This window comes from Lepisma saccharinum, chromosome 5 (assembly GCF_977018435.1).
Source record: "Lepisma saccharinum chromosome 5, izLepSacc3.1, whole genome shotgun sequence".
NCBI classification, from domain to species: Eukaryota; Metazoa; Arthropoda; class Insecta; order Zygentoma; family Lepismatidae; genus Lepisma; species Lepisma saccharinum.
Window position 1 is genome coordinate 8,936,543 of NC_139233.1, and position 16,872 is coordinate 8,953,414.

Genomic DNA, 16,872 nt, shown 5'->3' on the forward strand with positions numbered 1-16,872 from the left:
CTTTAAATTCGTAAAGATCTCTCAGCGTTTATATACATATATTCAATTGATGTCTTACAGGCCCGATTTCGCTATTAAAGATAATGTTTAAACATTTTACGTACAGTAGAATGAAAAAAGATTAAAATTTTGTATTAAGCTTTCAAACTTCGGAAAACCAATTCTTATTTGCATTGCCACAAAACGTAGGACCAATCTTTTGACGCTATTAGATATTTTAGGGCCCCGATTGGATTCCATCCATTTCTGTATCACCACTACCTAAGCGCATGCAAAAGTGCACAGTTTCAACAGAATGTTTCCGTTCTGGTAACTACACGTCTGTGGTACGTGCAGATAAACAGCATTGAATAATCGTGAATACGATGTGAAACAAAAGTCAGAGCGTGTGACCTTTAAAGTTTTCTGTATATAGTTACTTTGAAAACGGAGTAAGGCTAAACAAGTCTTGAAACATGGGAATGTACAAAGCTTGTTTTCAAATATGCAACTTAATAATGGCCGTAAGTACTTATGCTTCAACCATACCGATGTACAATTTTCGAATGTTCATAACCAAGTAATCTATATCGCGTTTGGAAGTGAAATAATTTTGTTATTTTAAGCAAATTTAATATATTTATAACGTTATAATGTTGGTTAATTTGCATAAGCTGTTCATATCTTGTATAAACATTATCACAATAACTTTATCATCCGAAACCTTAATCCAAACATAATGTTATCAGCATTTGGTTTTGCCACCGTATAGATGAACCTCTGAATAAACTTTTTCATTCAAAAATCGGCAAAAATATGTATTCATTAATGTTCTTGATAGTTCAAATATGTTGTAGTCGACAACATTTTTCTTCGCAAGGTGAAATTAAAACCGTAGTCAGGTTAGAACAAAGTTTGTTTTGAGAAGAATTTATGCTCAAATAGGCTAATCGGGACTACACCTGCAGTTATCAATGCACCATCAAGGAGGTGCAAGTAATCAGATTAGGTTCATATTAAATTCATTTTATTTAATTGTTTGTGTCATAATTTTCATCCGAGTGAAAACATCTTAATTGTAATATGTTATGATGGTGAAACATGTCGTCTCGCCTTTCTTTACTTGAAAAGGGGTAACAAGACGGTGGAGGATGTAGAAGAGGGAGGACATGAGTGGGTGTATACAGAGTGACCACAAAGTGGCCGTACCCCCTTTTTTGACACTGCGATGGTTATGGTTGAATGCTTGATGTGGAGACACAGCCGATGGTTTAAGAGTCCAGAACATCGGTATAGAGACCGTCATTTTCGTAGCACAATCGAATTCTGTGCCATGTTCTGCTGGCGTCTTGCGGAGATAATCCGGGTCGAAGGCATCTTCCACAGCTGCTCGTAACACTTCCGTTGTGCAATACCGGTTATTTCTGACTCTGTCATTGATGAATCCCCAGAGGTGAGGTCAGGACTTCTTGGAGGCGAGGCTAAGGGAGCTGGGTAATCTTCAGAACCTCTTCCAATCCATCGCCCAGGGAAGGTCTTCTTATACACTTTGTAATGCGAAGTGCGCCAGAAAAGGGGACAGAATTCGTCCGTGCTACGGAAAGGAAGGGCTCCATACCCATTTTGTGGCCACTCTGTATAACGGAAACGTTTAACGAGTTCAACTTCTTCACATTGATTTAGTTCATAGTTTGAGCTACTTCTGCAATAAAAGAACACTTGTGGCGGACAACACCCAAATCCACGAGAGCAGACATTCGTGGCGGATTGGCCTGGGCACGGGTGTTTTTGTAACTGTCCCTTCATCAACTTCACAATATCATCACTCATCCTCATCGTCGCGATTAGTCAAAGTGGCAGAAAAGCGAAGTAAAACAAACCAAACCAATCAAATCCAAATTTGAGTATCATAGTGACTGTGACGCCAGAGACTCGATAACCTGCAAGATTAAATTACCGGGGTATGCTATGTGGAAGAGAGCTTAGTAAATAAATATTTCATTAATGAATTGTAAAATGATAATAAGGGATAATATCTAGCTTCCAAATTGTTAATGGCTATTATTATCATAACTTCAAGTATTAGAATTTCACTATTCTTGAACTATTGCAATTTGAGCCACCCAATCACACACACACATACATACATACTCAAGTCCGTTTAGCATAATCACATAAAAATCTTGCAAATATACTTCGCCCATGATTTCGTACTTTTCATTCTATTTTTCTTGATATGATTTTTTTGTAAATTTTTTGTATCCGGAAAACGGATTTCTTCAAATGTACAGGAGAAATTACTTACCGAATGCAGTTTCTTTAGAATTGTGGAAGTTCGGGGAAGTGTTTTCTCGCATCGTTCATTCAATTTTGCCGGTAAATCATCTATTTTTCGATATAAATGTGACCGATGCACGAAATCTCTTGCATCCATTTACTTTCAGGTAAATGTAGCCTGTGTGTGATGACGTAATCCCAATCAATCCCGGTCAGTGTTTCCAAACACGTGTTTTTGTAACTGAAGAAGGTACGTTTCCGCAAATAGTTTGTGGGGCTATGTGTCAAGTGTCAATGGTTCGTGAGGCTATGCGAGAATGGTGTGTGGCACTACACATATTTTTTTCGAAACCAATTTTTAAGTATTGTAACCTTGACGTGACCCTACCTAACCTAACCTTACCGGAAATGGTTCGTGGGGCTATGCGTCAATGGTTTGTGAGGCTACGTAGGTATTTTTAGGTGGAGTGGGGTGGAAACACTGCATGCCGCGACTACGGTAGTGAAACTGTGACCGCCATTTAACGTGTTACCGAAGGGAAAGAGAAACGAACAAAACTTACTGCATACGTCGAAAATATAGATTATTTCCGTGTAAAAAGAGAAATGCCAACTTCAGCAATGTTTCTCAATGCAGAATACGTAAGTAGGAATATGGAAATTGACAGAAATAGCGAGTTTCATGCGTTTTCCGGATACGGAAAATTTACCGATTTTTTTAAACTTTGGTAATACTTTTCTGCCACTCTTGGCTAATCGCGACGATAAAGATAAGCGATGATTAGGTGAAATTGATGAAGGGACACTGAGCACACCAATGCCTAGATCGGGATTCGAATCCTGGAATTCCAGTGATGATCGAAAGACGGATCATTCAGCGCGCTCATGGTCACGTGATTTCCAATCTTTTATTTCCAATGCTGATCCAAGTAACTATGCATCCAAATAAAAATTATTGCAATGAATTATAAGATTAATTTCTACTGTAGGTTGCATCCCTGGGCTACATTGGAATCGGTGGCTACATATGGTTTCGATATGGAGATTCTATCCTAATACTAGCCTTTGGTCGAAACAAATCCATTGATTTCATAGTTATTGGCATCATCTCCTTCATAATTTCAGGAGTAGGTTTCTACATTGGCACAAAACTAAACAAAATGTACCTGCAAATTGTAAGTACTTATATTTATTATTTAACAACATTAGATTATTACTTTTACGATACGTTCTTGGACATATTATAAAAAGTAACGGAGTTTGTGCAAAAAGAGTACATGTTCTTTTACAAAGGGCAATTTATAAATTTGAATCTCGTTTTGAAAAGCTCGAAAGGGAATCAGTTATACAGTATGTCCTAGAAGTCCCCGCACCCCTACTTGCATGTATCCTGTTGCGATCGTGTTGATAATTGGCTGGTATTAGGTTGCTTGGGAATAATTACGTTTTCGCGGTTGGTATCCCTGCCCTGAATTTCACGGGTCTTCCTCTCCGCACAACAGTTTTGCTACCTTGTGTTCTGACGTCAGACGAGGAATGCGTACGAGGTTAGGTTGGACCTGTTAGGTTAGATTCCATTAGCATTAATACAATGAAAAATTATTATTTAGGCTAAGAGAACTAAATTTAGCTAGCCTAACCTGACAAAGTAGGCATCTAGCCTAAAATTAAAGAGCTTTCTCCCGTGACGTCAGAACACAAGGTTGCTCAAGTGTTGTGCAATAAGTGAGACCCGAATTTCACATGGAACGGTCTCCCGAATTTTGTATGTCAGTTGTTACGCCATGGCTGATGTGAGTGGATATAGTTCGGTCTCGCTAATCGGACCAAACTCAAACACCTTCTTGGTTAAGCGCCGTATTTCGTCTTCTGACATCAGGGTAAATGCTTTCGTTATTAAGCTAAATGTAGTGTATTTATGCTGAGAGATTTAAACCTAACAAGGCTCACCTAACGACGAAAGCATTCCGCGCTTGCAACAGAAAACGAAATATTAGGTCAGTCAAAGAGTAAATGCAATCATTTTTTTTATTTTTCACAGCAACAATAGAAAACTTACAATGATATAATTTTCCAACATAGTCCCCCTGCACTTCAATACACTTGGTCCAACGTTCCACAAGCTTCCTATACCCTGAGAAAAAAAGGTTTTCGGTTGAGCAGCAAGCCACGTATGCACCGCTTCCTTCACCTGTTGATCTGTGTCGAATCGACGGCCTCTTAAAGCATCTTTAAGTAGACCGAACAGATGGTAATCCGATGGGGCGACATCGGGACTGTATGCAGGATGCTCTAACACCTCGAAGCCCAGATTCTGAAGAGTTTGAGGGGTGTTGGCGGCGGTATGGGGACGCGCGTTGTCATGCAACAAAAGAATGCCTTCCGATAATCGACCTCGTAGTTTGCTTCGAATCGCAGGCTTCAACTTGTTCGAAAGCATATCACTGTAACGTTCACTGTTTATTGTTGTCTCCTTTTCCACACAATGTTTCATAATTACCCCTTCTGAGTCCCAAAAAAAGTGTGAGCATCACTTTTCCTGCAGAGTGTTGACGCTTGACTTTTATTTCCACTGGAAATTCAGGGTGTTTCCATTCCATGCTCTAGCGTTTGCTCTCAGGTTCGAAGTGATGGATCCATGTTTCATCTCCAGTGATGATTCGTTTCAAAAAGGCTTCACCTTCGTTAGCATGTCTGTCCAATAATTGCTGACAGATTCTCACACGATTTCGCTTGTTCTCGTCAGTGAGTTCTTTAGGGACCCATCTCTCACAGACTTTATGAAAGTTGAGCCTGTTATGGATAATTTCATATGCAGAACCATGAATAACGTGCACATGGTTTGCCACTTCATCAACAGTCACTCGTTGGTTATTCAGAACCAGCTCACGGACTTGCTCAATGTTGTCATCAGTAGTGGATGTGGCTGGACGACCTGCTCTTTCCTCGTCCTTCACACTTGTTCGACCGCTTTTGAACTTTTCAATCCATTGGTAAACACTTCGCAGCATTGTCACCGTATTGTGCTGAAAGTCTTCTATGGATTTCAGCTCCTGGCACACCTTCAGACTACAAAAAACGGATTACAGAACGCTCTTCTTCTGTGGTGCACACGGACAGTGGCGCAGCCATGTTTACTTGGCAACACTGCAGAGCGAACTGAAGTGATGACGCTGTAACCTGCCACAGGCGAAGACAACGATACTATCTATCGGCTTGCGAGAGCAGAAAGCTGTACAGCCAACCTACGGAAGAAAAGAAAAACATTGCATTTACTTTTTGACTAACCTAATACAATAGTATTTTGCAATTCATGTACAGAAATTATATTAGTGTGAAGTGGGATGTCCCGAAGAGTTGGTGAGGTAATAAAATGTATAATATCTTGAAGGTAATTACACACTCACCGACATCCCTCTAGCAAAAGAACAAACACCGAGATCTAGGTATCCTCATAGATTTAAAACTTACTTACGAAAACCACATCTCAACCATCACAAATAGGGCAATGCGTATGCTAGGCCTACTGTACAGATTCACCGAAATCCATAACCCGAAAGCACTTTCCATTTACTTCAAAACATTTGTGTCCCCCATTTACTGTTCTCCCATCTATAACATGTCTCACTGGCTGCCCCTTCTTATACCTCCAAGATCGACAGTGTTCTCAGCTTTTTCCTCTTCATCGTAGAGTGCCCTGACACCTATCTAAGAGAGATCTGCTTGCAAAAGTAATGGAAAGTGTGCATAATTCTACCACCGCTGTAGGAGATGAAAGAGCTCAACTTTTTAATGTGTTTTTTCATGAAAATTTCTACTCAGAGACAATTTCTGAACCTCTTCCTACAGTCAAGTCTGTCAGTTCACACACTCTCTATTCGATTAAAACCTCCCCTGAAGAAGTAAAATCTCTCCTCTCCTCTTTGCCGTTGCGCCGGTCCTTAGCCCCAGATGGAATTCCGACAATTTTTCTTCGTAAAACGGCTGACTCACCCTCTGTGTCTTTTACTTAATAACTGTTTTTCTACAGGTGTGTTTCCCGGCTTGTTCAAACGTGCCAATATTGTACCTATCTACAAATCTGGAGTCAAAAATTCCACTAATTCGTACAGACCGATCTCTCTTTTGTCACCTCTTTCCATTGTCTGTGAGAAAATAATTAGACAGGTTGCTAAAGTTTACATCTCCCCTTATAAATATTGCTCAGCATGGTTTCCTTCCAGGCAGCTCTTGCTTGACCAATCTATCGGTATTACTTTCACATGCTACTCAGTCTATCTCAAATAATTCCCAGCTTGACGTTATATATTTGGACATTTCAAAAGCCTTCGGTAAAATAAATCCTAATCTCCTTCTTCATAAATTACAATCCACATTTAACATCCATGGGAAATTTCAATCCTTACTACAAGACTATCTGAGTGCACGAGAGCAGCGTGTTATCCTTCCTGGCACCTCTTCCAGCTTTCTTCCTGTTTTATCTGGAGTTCCCCAAGGGAGCGTCTTAGGCCCACTTTTGTTTCTTCTTTACATGGATGATCTCCCTGACAGGCTGTCCTCTCTCCCTATAAATATACTTCTGTTTGCCGATGACTGTAAACTCTTCACAGAAATCTCATCAGAACACGATGCTTTAATATTACAGCAAGCTCTTACAGAGCTACTTGTGTGGTGTCGCCAGTGGAAACTTCAATTGAATCCTAAGAAATGCTCCTGCCTCACCATTTCCCTAAGAAGGAACAAACTCGATTCTGCTTACTATCTTGAAAACAATCCCATCAAAAAAGTTACCTCTCAAAAAGATCTCGGAGTTATCATCGATGAAAAACTAAACTTTAATGAGCACATTACGAACACTACTAAAAGAGCAATGAGTCTTCTCGGTCTTCTGTACAGATTCACTGAAATCCAAAACCAATAATCAATCAGCATATTTTACAAATCCCTTATCTCCCCAATTCTTGAATACTGCTCTTCTATCTGGACCATGGCTTCAAAAACAAATCTTTCCCGGATTGATTCTGTTCTCAACTTTTCCTCGCCATAGCTCGCCACAGAATACCTTCTCTGAGGCACCTTCACAAAACAGATATTATGTCTGTCTTTAATATCCAACCACCACATACTCGTCGCGAATTAGCAGACATGAAATTCTTGCACAAAATCATGAATGGTAAAATTAAATCCGAATTTCTGCTCAACAAATTTCATCTACGCGTTTCCACACGGCCAACTCGCAACGTTAAGCTATTTCACAATCCCACCACAAGACTCTCCCTTCTACAGCGGTCTCTTTTCTACAGGCTTCCTCACTTATATAATAACCTACCTCCAAATGTGGACATATTCTTGCCAGAACAAAGTTTTAGAAAATTGTTAACGATATATGCATAATTTTGATTTGTTTTCAGTGCCATCTTGTATTATATTTTGTTGTTGTTGTTATTGTTATTTTCCTGCTGTTAATGTTTCAGTGTAAAATGGTCATTCAGTACTGTATCTGAAACTTTAGGTAAAATAAATAAATAAATAAATACTCAAGAATCACGTAGATACGTTGCAGCTATGAAATTACTACATAATATCATAAATGGAAACCTAAGATGTAGCATCCCACTACACGAACTCTCTCTCAGAGTGCATAGACATAAAACACGGAGCAAGGAGACTTTCCACACTGCAACTCCCAGGCTCTCACTCGTACAACGTTCAATATTTCATAGGCTACCGAACCTCAACATCATCTCAAACCAAGTACATATATTCAATTCATTTTTTTATCACCAACTTAGAAAAAAATGTACATAAGTTATGTATTGTGAAAATAATCTGTTTACCTTGGAACTGTTTTGGGGCTTCTTTTTTATTTTATCTTGTTTCGTGTGTGTGTTTTTTTAACACTAGTGTACTGTTTTACTACTGTTTCATTCCGGGTTAAAACGGCTTCTGCTGGACTGGAAATTTCAATAAAAAATTGAATAAATATTCAGTCTTTAGGTGTATATTTTAGCATTTTTAGTGCATATAAATTCGTTCCCAGATATAAGCCCGCACTCACTATTACTAACTCTAGTTAGTAACTCTAACATGACCTACATGCAACCAACGCTAGCACAAAGTAGATTTCTGTAGAGCCATTGCATGTCATGGTTTCAAAGTTGATAAGTTCTCAACATTAATCAATATGTATTCTCTGTTTTGTTTTAGGAAGCAGGCATCTTGGTGGTGTTTCTGATATGCCAGTTCGTGGTTCTCATAGGAACCATCAACTTCACCACCAACAGGATGAAGAAGATAAACAGAATCAAGGATGAAATGTACGGAGAAATACGGCAGGACGAAGACTTGATTAAATTATTTGATGATATGCAGTCTAAGGTACGTAGCGATGAATGGACACTAATTGGGGGTTTGAGAGAGAGAAATGAGAGAGAAGAGAAAAAAGAAAGAAAGGGAGTGAGAGAGAAAAGGTAAGAAAGAGAGAGAGAGGGAGAGATGGAAAAAGAACGAGAGAGAGAAAGTGAAAGAAAACGAAAGAGAGAGAGAGAGAGAGGGAGAGAGGGAGAGAGAGATAGGGGGATATATAGAGGGTGAGGAAGAGAGAGAAAGGGAGTGAACGAGAGCGAGAGAGAGAGAGAGAGAGAGAGAGGAGAGGAGAGAGAGGGATAGATAGAGGGTGAGGAAGAGAGAGAAAGAGAGTGAACGAGAGAGAGAGAGAGAGAGGGATAGATAGAGGGTGAGGAAGAGAGAGAAAGAGAGTGAACGATAGAGAGAGAGAGAGAAAGAAAGAGAGAGAGGGGATAGATAGAGGGTGAGGAAGAGAGAGAAAGAGAGTGAACGAGAGAGAGAGAGAGAGAGAGAGAGAGGAGAGGAGAGAGAGAGAGAGAGGGAGGGATAGATAGAGGGTGAGGAAGAGAAAGAAAGAGAGTGAACGAGAGAGAGAGAGAGAGAGAGAGAGAGAGAGAGAGAGAGAGGGAGAGAATTTCTGTTGTATACGTTTTAACTCCACTTTACTCACTGATAGGCTAATCGGAACCGAACCTTCAGTTTAAAGTACCTCCACTGGGTATCGAACCCGAGACCCATTAAAGAGAGATGGAGAGAGAAACTAATACAATAAAACTGCACTTCCAATGCCTTAACTTACATGCCTCTTTCTCCAGAACCATCACGCACAATGAGTTTGAACCCAATAATGAACATGATTTAATTAATCAATTACACACAACATACTAAACACACATATTTTTAGAAGCATCCAGTTACAAGTAAACGTTCCAAAAGTGTTCCACTGCTACATATGAATTAACTTTGTATATATATTTAAACAGCAGAGTCGACTAATATTGGAACGCGGGTCTTTGGTGTACCGTGCAATTTCTCAACCAACTCTTGTAAAACGCAAAGGGGACACGCGGATTTGATCTGGGAACTTTTCGATCTGCAGTCGAATGCTTACTACTTTTCTTTGAAAAAAATTAAAAGTCAATTGAAAGTATAATCACTGATTTGTTATATTTTTCCGTTTTCTTACTTTCTACTCTGTTTGCATCATGGAGACTACAAACATCTTTGTTTTAACCGAGATTCGAACCCAGGACGACTACACCAGTCGGCGCGACAGCACGAATCAGCTGAGAGAAGCTGCAAGAATGAATCAAATGAAAATCTTAAGAAGTCCGACAATAAACATAGGACAGACTCTACCCAGTTCAGATTTACATATCACGATATCAGCTGTAATTTAGTCAACGCTTTCAAGGCTGCAACACTGATATAGTCAACTTCAAATCGCCTCTTTGTCATTTCAAAGCTGACGGCTCCACTACACACTTGCATCAGTGAAGAGCAGTCGTTTTTCTGCACTCCGAAAGCCTACAACCCATAGAAATTTCTCTGCAAAGTAAAATTCAATATCCATCTGTCTATAAGTACAATACTAGTAATTCTACAGATCGGTCTGGTTTCGAACCCTGGTCAGGTATGGATGTATCATTGTGCTTGCCAATTTTCTTTAGTTCATCATTAATCCCCATCGTCACGATTTAACCAAGAGGTAAAATAGGCATGTATTTAGGCCGTTCAGAATTGATTCAGACTATCCCCCGTGTGTCTACATGCCGCATCCAAGAACCGAGGTGAGGGTGGTGTGTAAGAGCGGTGACCTTGGACTGTGCGCCGCCAGAGTTTTATTTCTCTAGTTGCACACAGCGACACGTGATGGTGTTTCTCACAATGTAGTCGGAGATGTGGACAAGTAAGCTGCTGCCTAGTGGAGGTGTACGATTTCAACATGGAAGGTCAAGGTGTACCACGTGGTTCTTGTGGAAAGAAGGTGTACCTGCAACTATGATTCATAATCCGCTACAAGGAGTGAATCTGCTCCAAGTCGTGCAACTGTGTTCCGCTACGTGGCAGGTTTCACAGCCGGAAGTGCACGTGCCAAGAAAGAAACCTCCACAGTCACATGCCTGTCGTTCATATCTGTGTCAGACACTTGCTGAATGGTGCCAGGGGTTGGAGATGAGCGACGACATACAGGGCTAGTTCCTATCTTGGCTGTGAAAATTGCCACGCAGCGGGACACAGTTGCACGACTTGGAGCAGATTCACCACACACTGCTTGTAGCGGATTATGAATCATAGTTGCAGGTACACCTTCTTTCCACAAGAACCACGTGGTACACCTTTGACCTTCCATGTTGAAATCGTACACCTCCACTAGGCAGCAGCTTACTTGTCCACATCTCCGACTACATTGTGAGAAACACCGTCACGTGTCGCTGTGTGCAACTAGAGAAATAAAACTCTGCGGCGCACAGTCCAAGGTCACCGCTCTTACACACCACCCTCACCTCGGTTCTTGGTAACAGCATATAGGCACACGGGCCACAGTCTCAATCAATTCTCAACGACCCAAAGTAAATCAGCAAAGACATAAAGAAAGTTGTTTAAAAATATTTGTAATGTCAGTCTTTTTCTTAATATTCCAGAACAAGTGTTGCGGAGTTAGATCCATCGATGATTACAGTGTAATATTCGGAGCATTTGATGTACCGTCAATTATAAAATCTATAAAAAATGCTCTACCTAACTGGTTACCAGATCTCGGGGTAGGCGACGCACTTTCGAAGTGGGCTGAAGGCTGGCATTTGGGTTCCCCGGCTTCTTGCTTCGATTCCCACGACGTGAAGTTCAAGAAGCCGTGTGGAGCCACTTTGAAGGAGATGCTGGAAATGACCCTTCTGGTTCTTCTGGCAATCTCTGGATTATTAACCATTATTTCCGTAAGTTAATATTGTTTTATTTTAACTTGCTTCTCTGTTACGCAGGGCTCGAAATAGAAATTTGCACGAAACGGAACGCCCTGTTTTTTTTCTTTTCGTGTCTGTTTACTAGAACGACGAAATTACGACTAGTGAAATGGTACGCTGTGTTACGATTAATAATATTTACATAATTATTTTTTAATTTAATTTTTAATTTTTATTATTTAATTTGTTTAATGAAAAAGTAAACATGTCCCAACAGGGAAAAATTAATTAAATATGCATACCCTCAATTCTGCCCTAATATTACTTCGGTACTTATTAAAAGATCAATTCGTGGAAGTGAAAGATATTTCTATATTGTTATTTCGCGAATGATCAGGGACTGGATTTTTTTGACTAACTAGAAATTTGACTGCTGGGTTAATTTGTCACAAAAATCGATTCCACAAGACACAACAAATAATAAAGTAAATATAGAACCAAAATACATAAAAGACAAAGGGAACATCGACCATCATATTCTGCTAAGCCATCTCGGAGAAACAACGCATCTCCACGTAGTAGGTAAGCTCATACAAATGCTACAATATGTACTATGAAAGAGTATAAACACTTTAGTTCACACTTAAATGGAAAATGTAGTGAAATATGTAAAAAAAAATAATAATAAAGGAACCTGAACGGTCCGTTGCCATTTTTGACGAGACGGAGCGAGAAGGTTTCAGATATTCACGAATCAGAACGCCGTTCCGGTCTGCTCCGCTCCATTTCGAGCCCTGCTATTACGGGAATTTGTTTCTTATACACTGTAGAAAGTTGAATGGATTAATAACGGTGTGAGACCGTTATTTCTCTATGGTTGCTTGCAAGAAGTTGCCTACATTTCTAGGCGCTAATGTTGATAGGATTGTGAAGTAGAGTTTGCGAGTAATTCATGATTTGAGGCGGCTATTTTCGAGGTACCGTCATACTACAGGGTGGCGCATATTGTATCTACCAATATCAGTTTGGCAGGAACGCAGGTGCGCATGCGCAGAAGCCTCTTGTGCTAAAGCAAATGGAAGTCTCGGAATCAGTCTGTCATGAAATGTTCGCCTGTTCAGACACGAATCGTGACAGTGGAGGCGTTCATCCGAAGGGATTCAATTCAGGAGATGCAGCAGGCACTGCGAGGACGGTCCAATGAGGGTCGCCATCAACCCGTGCCAGAGCGTCTCAATATGATACGATGGGTCAGGCATCGCAGCGTGCAGAAACAGAAGTCTCCAGGACGGAGGAGATGTAGTCTCTGGCGTCCAGATGCTTCTCAGTGCAGTGTCTCCTGCGTCTCCTGAATGGAACCCGTTCGGATGAGCGCCACTGCCACAATTTGTGTCTGAACAGGCGAACGTTCCATGACAAGACTGATTGCGAGACTTGCATTTGCCTTAGCACAAGAGGCTTCTGCGCATCTGCGCTCTTACAGGGTTGCCAACTGATATTGGTAGATACAATATGCAGCCACCCTGTATTGACCATAAAGTGGACTAAAACAATGTTTTGCCAATTTTTTAGTGGGATGAGGTTTGTTGATAACCACCATTAAATTAGCCAGCTGCTCCTAAAATAGCAATAAAACATCTCTCGCAAATTTATTTTCCCCGTTGTCTCTTTGTAACTAAGAAGTTCTGTTTCTTTAGTGACTAACATTCTGATATCTGATAGAGAACGATCAGTGGAGTACGTAAACCAATCGTTAAGATTCTTTAAATAATTAACTTAAAATCGGGTTTAAATTCTTGGTTTAATAGTTTGCATCGCATGTAATAAGCGATTTCAGATATGCAGGGTGAGTCACCTAAAATTACCACCGGAAATATTTCGTGAGCAAACATGCTTGTTACGACACACGTATCAACTTCTGAGATGTTTGTTTAAAGCGTCAACTTCACGTTACAATTACTTGAGAACTACTTGACGTATTACAATGTAATTATTAATGTATTTTTTTCTACTTTCAATTGCACTAAAAATAATACGGAGTTTATGAAAGAAAACATAAATTCGTGTCGAATATCGTACTTCCTTACGTAGTTGAACGAAATGTGTTCCTTAATTTCATGAACCCCTCTCATAACTTTACATGTGCTAAAGTAGTTTTTCAATATTCACGAAATATTTCCGGTGGTAATTTTATGGAACTTACCCTGTATTAGAGCTAAAAACATATGGTAAAAGTTGGTGTAGAAGTCAGATTATTTTCGAAACAGTTCTGGCTGATTGCGCGAGTCTAGCTAGTGAGCCTACCGACTGCGAGGAGCGTGAGGAAGAGGGTCCGCGATTGGTGCCGGCTTGGAATGACTTCAGTAGCTCGCTTGTTGATTGGCTGCTTCGGAAGTTGTGACTCGCTCCCAAGCTGCAAATGCACAACAGTCAGGGATGTTATGGAAATAATCTAACTTCTACCGGCGGTAAAACGTAGGGAATACGCCACTGAAAAAACGTTTGAGCTATTTTTATGTCCGTTTCAGGCACTCCTGCTTGGCCTAAGCGCGTACCTCCTTCGCGAGATCGAACTGTCGGGAGAAGACGTGGCTCAGGAAATTCGTTATATTGAAGATGCCGAAGCTACAGCAGCAGCATTGGCAGCTGAAGAAGCTGATGAAGAGGATGCTTAATGATGATTGGCTGAAAAAATCACCCAATAGCTGCTACTTAAGATATATTATAGTTAATTATGCACAGCAGCTGTATACATCTTCAAACCCAATTCATTTACTGTCCTCCGTAGAGGAAATAATAGTGTATTACCGAGTGGTAAACAACGTAGATTTGTTTCTTAGAAAAGGTGGTATGTCCTTATTTGGAAATCAAGTTAGGTGATAATGAATTCTTTTAGAATTTTTGAAAAAAATACTTCTGAAAAGAAATTATTTCCGGTGCATAGAAAGTAACCTGTGCAAAATCTGTAAGTTTCTGTAATTTTGCAATAAATCTATTCTGAAGTGTAATCTTGTTAATAAAGCCTAATATATTCATTGTGCATCTTTAATATTTTTGTATTCCAAACTGCTGATACTGAAAATTCAAAAAGTGCTTTCCGTTTTGCATTAACAAGAATACTAAAAATCAGGTTCCAGGTAACGTACTACACTAAACTTTCTTAAAAATAAAAATAGTACATTTTTACTATCAAGCAGTGATTTCATACAAGGATTGATCGATGAAGTTCGTAATAACTTCAACCATGATTGGAGTTGAGCGCATACTGACTAGAAAATCACAATAATCTGTCTAAATAACCTATGCTCTAGTGTATGTATGAAAATAATAGCTTGGTGATATTGCCGAAAACATTGATAATTATTACACAAGTAAACCACATTTTATTGCCAACGAAATTATAGTTATGTTAGGATATCTTTGCAATTGTGATTTCGAACATGACATCAGTTTTTCAACATTGGCTCTAGTTTTTGAGTAATGGTTGTCCTTTAAGAAAACATAAAAATGCATGAAATATAATTGTTAATCACTCTTAATGATGAGAATAACGTTGTTTCTGAGATTTTCTTGTGTGTAGGGTGTCGGATCAATTACGTTGAAAATCCCAGCAATAATCTGCCATACTAGCGACGATTGGGTACCAAAACGGGTAGGGTGGAGGGGGAGGTGCAAGGGTAGTTGAGTGGTGAAGGCAGGGGGGAGACATCGTGGCAAGTCTTTCCACCATGGGGGGGGGGGGGGAGGTCCTCTGCCCCCCGGCCTGTGCTCTTCCTCTAGTTTAGGACACAACCGAGAAGAATTCCTAGTTCCCTGATATGTCGCTAGGTGTCTCTGTATCGCGCCGGGGCAGGAAATCTCTTTCCTCCAGGCCACTCTTAAGAGACCATAGTGCGGAGGAAAAAAGTGGGTGGTAAATGTCCTCTACACCCTTTCTAATCGCCACCATTGATCTGCTATCTTGTATCTGTCCCATCTGCTTTCAAATATTTTCTCCATCGTCTCTTTTATGTCTTGGTGGGACCTCTTCCATTGTTTTCCATTAAAATCAGCAAGATTATATGGAAAACTGTCAAAGTGGATATGGAGGATATTTATCTTTATGCTCATATTAATACCAAATTTTTTGAAGTTTGTGAGCAAGTTTTGCACCAGTTCTTCACAGTTTTCGTGTTTGTTATTGCTGAAGAAATTCTTGACAACTCAGCCATAACTGAATCGTGTAGAAGCTTCAATATCATTCTTAAAATTTAAGATATTTGAATCATTAATGAGTTTACGAGCTTGGGGCCCATCAAAGATCCCCGTTTTTAGTTTCTCAATACTCAGTCCATGAAAGGATCTATGGATGTAATCAGTGGCGGCAATTAGGGGGGCGTTGCCCCCAACTTTTCGTCACTTTTGCCCCCGCACTATGCTAAATCTCATCTATAAAGGGATATATACTGTCCCCCCCAGTTTTGGCACCTTGCTCCCCGGTTTTGGAACCCAATCGCCGCCACTGCATGTAATTAAACACTCGCCACCTTTATCCAAGACTTAACAAACTACTTCAATATGCAAGATATGCTTTCTTTATAAAGTCAGTAATGTTTTTCTTTGTTTCTGCAAAGAATATTCACCACAATGCAGCACAATCCATCAGGATCATTTACGCGACCTACTCGTGAGAAACTAACGTTTATTGAAATAATAATAATAATAATGGAAATAAAAAAAATAAAAAAACAAATAAAGAAAATCGAAATTTTAATATATCTGTTCTGTGCATTTGGCGGACTAGATAAATATTTTTATATTGTAAATCAAAGCCATGCCCTATTTCATGTCATCACCTACAGCTCTTATTGAGGTAACCTTAAAATCGAAGAATATCACGTATCTGAAGAACTAGAGTCAACTTGGCACAACTGTTGTTCATTTTAGATTCAGCACAACCAAAATACTATATATTCGTTCAAAAATCTTTGGCAACTAAAAAATAATATTTTTTTGTAGACCTGTGTTATAGATACGTAAGTACTTTCCATTTTCTTCTAGTTTAATAGAATAAATTGGAATGTTAGGTTAATTGTAATAATAAACTTAAAGGTTGATATAAGTTAATGTAAATTTACAATTTTTTTGTGTTTCTCCGTGGACAGATAACTAATGATACTGGTGTTAATACACAAACGTAACGACAGAAAAGGAATGGAAAAATTCATATTCGTCGACGCTTAATATCTTACTTCTTTTATTCGATATAAGTAATGCTTTACGCTAAGTTTGAAACTTACTCTAAATTCGTGAAGAATTCTCAGCTTTAGCTTCATATATATTTCGTTGCTGTTAATAACCTACGTTTTACGTACAGTGGGAT

At 39.6% G+C, this 16,872-nt stretch overlaps 1 protein-coding gene across 1 annotated transcript; it reads left to right on the forward strand.

Annotated features, from left to right (window-relative positions):
* The first annotated feature begins 337 nt into the window (after nt 1-337).
* On the forward strand, nt 338-14,525 carry LOC145988190 (uncharacterized). Its single transcript, XM_083123023.1, has 5 exons — nt 338-503; nt 3,246-3,431; nt 8,464-8,634; nt 11,250-11,543; nt 14,039-14,525. The coding sequence occupies exons 1-5, from the start codon at nt 456-458 to the stop codon at nt 14,183-14,185; spliced, it is 846 nt and encodes a 281-aa protein (XP_082979149.1). The 5' UTR covers nt 338-455; the 3' UTR covers nt 14,186-14,525.
* The last annotated feature ends 2,347 nt before the right edge of the window (nt 14,526-16,872 follow it).

Excerpts from the sequence above, each read along its gene's own strand:
- LOC145988190 (XM_083123023.1), top strand. The coding sequence starts at position 456 with ATGGGAATGTACAAAGCTTGTTTTCAAATATGCAACTTAATAATGGCC. Across the intron at positions 504-3,245 it reads TATGCAACTTAATAATGGCC|GTTGCATCCCTGGGCTACAT; the intron begins GTAAGTACTTAT and ends TTTCTACTGTAG. Across the intron at positions 8,635-11,249 it reads TTGATGATATGCAGTCTAAG|AACAAGTGTTGCGGAGTTAG; the intron begins GTACGTAGCGAT and ends TTAATATTCCAG.